Source organism: Corapipo altera, unplaced genomic scaffold (genome assembly GCF_003945725.1).
Source record: "Corapipo altera isolate COAL_440 unplaced genomic scaffold, ASM394572v1 60297, whole genome shotgun sequence".
NCBI classification, from domain to species: domain Eukaryota; kingdom Metazoa; phylum Chordata; class Aves; order Passeriformes; family Pipridae; genus Corapipo; species Corapipo altera.
The window spans coordinates 1,202-3,775 of record NW_020887660.1 but is presented as its reverse complement, the minus strand read 5'-3'; the positions used below and the strand labels follow the sequence as shown (position 1 = coordinate 3,775).

Below are 2,574 nucleotides of genomic sequence, written 5' to 3'. Positions count from 1 at the left end.
AATGTGTGACCCAGGAATTGTGGTACCCCAGGGATGTGGTACCCTGGGATGTGTGACCCAGGGATGTGGTACCCCAGGGATATGGTACCCCAGGGATGTGGTACCCCAGGGATGTGGTACCCTGGGATGTGGTACCCCAGGGATGTGGTACCCCAGGGATGTGGTACCCCAGGGATGTGTTGCCCCACAGACACAGCATCCCGGGACACAGCACCAGCACAGCACTGACCAAGGCCAACACCCTGGCCTTTTATAGTTAAACTGGAAGATCTCAAAGGTCCTTCCCAACCCCAATGACTGTGATTCTGTCCCTCCCCAGGGCTGGCTGTCATGCACTCCCAGGGCAGCGACTACCTGGACATCGGCAACAACCCCCGGGTGGGCACCAAGCGCTACATGGCCCCCGAGGTGCTGAGCGAGCAGATCCGCACCGACTGCTTCGAGTCCTACAAGAAGACGGACATCTGGGCCTACGGGCTGGTGCTCTGGGAGATCACCCGGCGCACGGTGGTGAACGGTGAGTGGATCCCAGCCCGGCGGCTCCGCTCGCTCCCCGCGAGGCTCCGCGCTCCCTCCGTCCTTCCCTCCTTCTCTTGTTGCCTTTTTTTTTTTTTTCCTTCGCCCAGAAGATTAGCTGTAAATTATAAACACTGTAATCTAGTGTCAGCACCCGGCTCCCTGATTAAAGGGCCCATTAGGCTCAATCAGTGCTTTGTTTGTTCAGCGCTGATTAGAAAACAAGCAGCTCCCGAGCTCTGCCTGGAAAGTGGCCACGGCCGGGACCTCCGGCCGCTGGGGCTTGGCTTGGGAACTCGGGAATGGGGACAGGGATGAGGTCTCCCCCGCGCCGGGGAGGAACCTCCTCGGGGCTGCCCGGCCAGCGCTGCTCATCAGGCAAAGCCCATTAGAAGCATTAATTAAATGGTGGGTGCTGGCGGGTGAGGGGGGAGGTCCCCCCAGGCACAGTCTGGCCGGGATAATCTCATTTACGGCCCCAGGGCTCCCTCAGATTACACATTTACTCCGAATTACCCCAGCCATGTGCAGGGATGACCTTCAGCCAGCCGGGTTTAACCCTTCCAGAATCCCTCTCCCTCCAGGATGGCCTCGGGGCATCAGGGATGGGGGGACTCCAGGGGACCCCAAAGCTTGGGGGCTATGCCTTGGGGTGCAGGGAGCTGGTGAGGGCTTGGGGCACCCCACAGAGGTTAAACCCTGCGGGGACACAGACATATGGAGGCACTAAACACAGATTAGCTGGGCCAGCTGGCCTTTTGGGGACGGCTGGAGGTGGTGGCAGTGCTGGGGGCTGGAGCTGGGGCTGGGGCTGGTGTTCATGGTGGGGCTGGGGTTGGATTAGTGTCAAGGCTGGAGCTGGTGCCAGAGCCACCAGCAGCTCCAGAGCCGTGCATTCCATGGGCACCATCACTGGCACATCCCACTGGCAATTCCCCCCGTGCCCCCCAAGGCAGGGAGCAGCTCAGCCATTGCAGACCCTCTGGGCACCCCGTGATGCAGAGGATGGGGGTGATCCCCCACCCCTCACGCCGCCCCCCTTCCTGCAGGAATCGTGGAGGAGTATCGGCCGCCCTTCTTCGACGCCGTCCCCAGCGACCCCAGCTTCGAGGACATGAAGAAGGTGGTGTGTGTGGACCAGCAGACCCCCGTGATCCCCAACCGCCTCTTCTCCGACTCGGTGAGTCCCGGGGGGGCCGCCCCCCTCCCACCCTAGGCCAGATCTTTGCCCCCTGTTAAACCATTCCATTTATCCCCCTTTTTGTGCCTCCCCAGGTTCTGTCGGCGCTGGCGAGGGTCATGAAGGAGTGCTGGTACCAGAGCCCCTCCGCCCGCCTCACCGCCCTGCGCATCAAAAAGACGCTCAAGAAGCTGAACAATTCCCTGGAAAAGCCAAAGCCGGAGCAGTGAGCGCCGGGAACGTGCTGGAGCCGCTCACGGGCTGCACCGGGGACTGCGGCGAGGCCGAGGTCGGGATGGCTCCGGTCTCAGAGGGGTTTTGCTCACAGCCCCCGCCTCTCCCACCCCTCCTTGGAGCCGTTTGGATTTGCAAGGAGTGAAAAAATAGGAAGAAAAAAAAAACAACCAGACCATAGGAGGAATCTTCCAGTCGGTTATAAAAATATCCCCCCCCCCGGATCCGTCATCCGACGCCGGCGCGTCTCGTCTGCCCGGCGGGGAGGGCAGCGGGTGCCTGGGGCTGGTGGCACACCCTGAGCCCCCCCGGCTGGACACCACCACGAGGGGCACCGAGGACAGAACCATCCCCTGCTGCACCCTGAGCCCGCGGGGCACCCACCCAGCGCTGGCACCGTCCTGGCACCGGTTCCAGCCCCGGAGCTGCCCAGACCTGCCCGCCCGGCGCTGGCAGCGGGAACGCCGCGGGCTCGGCGGCGGCAGGAATTCCCCGGCAGGGCTGCGGTGCCCGGCGCGCCTCTCGCCGAAGGAGAGGGATGGATTTCACTGGGAAAGGATGGTCCGAGGGCAGCGTCGCCCCGGCCACGCCGGATCCGCACCCTGGCACGTCGTGGGGCTCCCCAGGATGAGGAGCGGCTGGCG

General features: G+C 63.2%; 1 protein-coding gene across 1 annotated transcript; it reads left to right on the top strand.

Moving 5' to 3' along the window:
• Positions 1-203: 203 nt before the first annotated feature.
• On the top strand, positions 204-2,086 carry LOC113941707 (serine/threonine-protein kinase receptor R3-like). Its single transcript, XM_027632845.1, has 3 exons — positions 204-517; positions 1,566-1,696; positions 1,792-2,086. Exons 1-3 carry the CDS (start codon positions 331-333, stop codon positions 1,924-1,926), a joined length of 453 nt encoding a protein of 150 aa, XP_027488646.1. The 5' UTR covers positions 204-330; the 3' UTR covers positions 1,927-2,086.
• Positions 2,087-2,574: the final 488 nt, after the last annotated feature.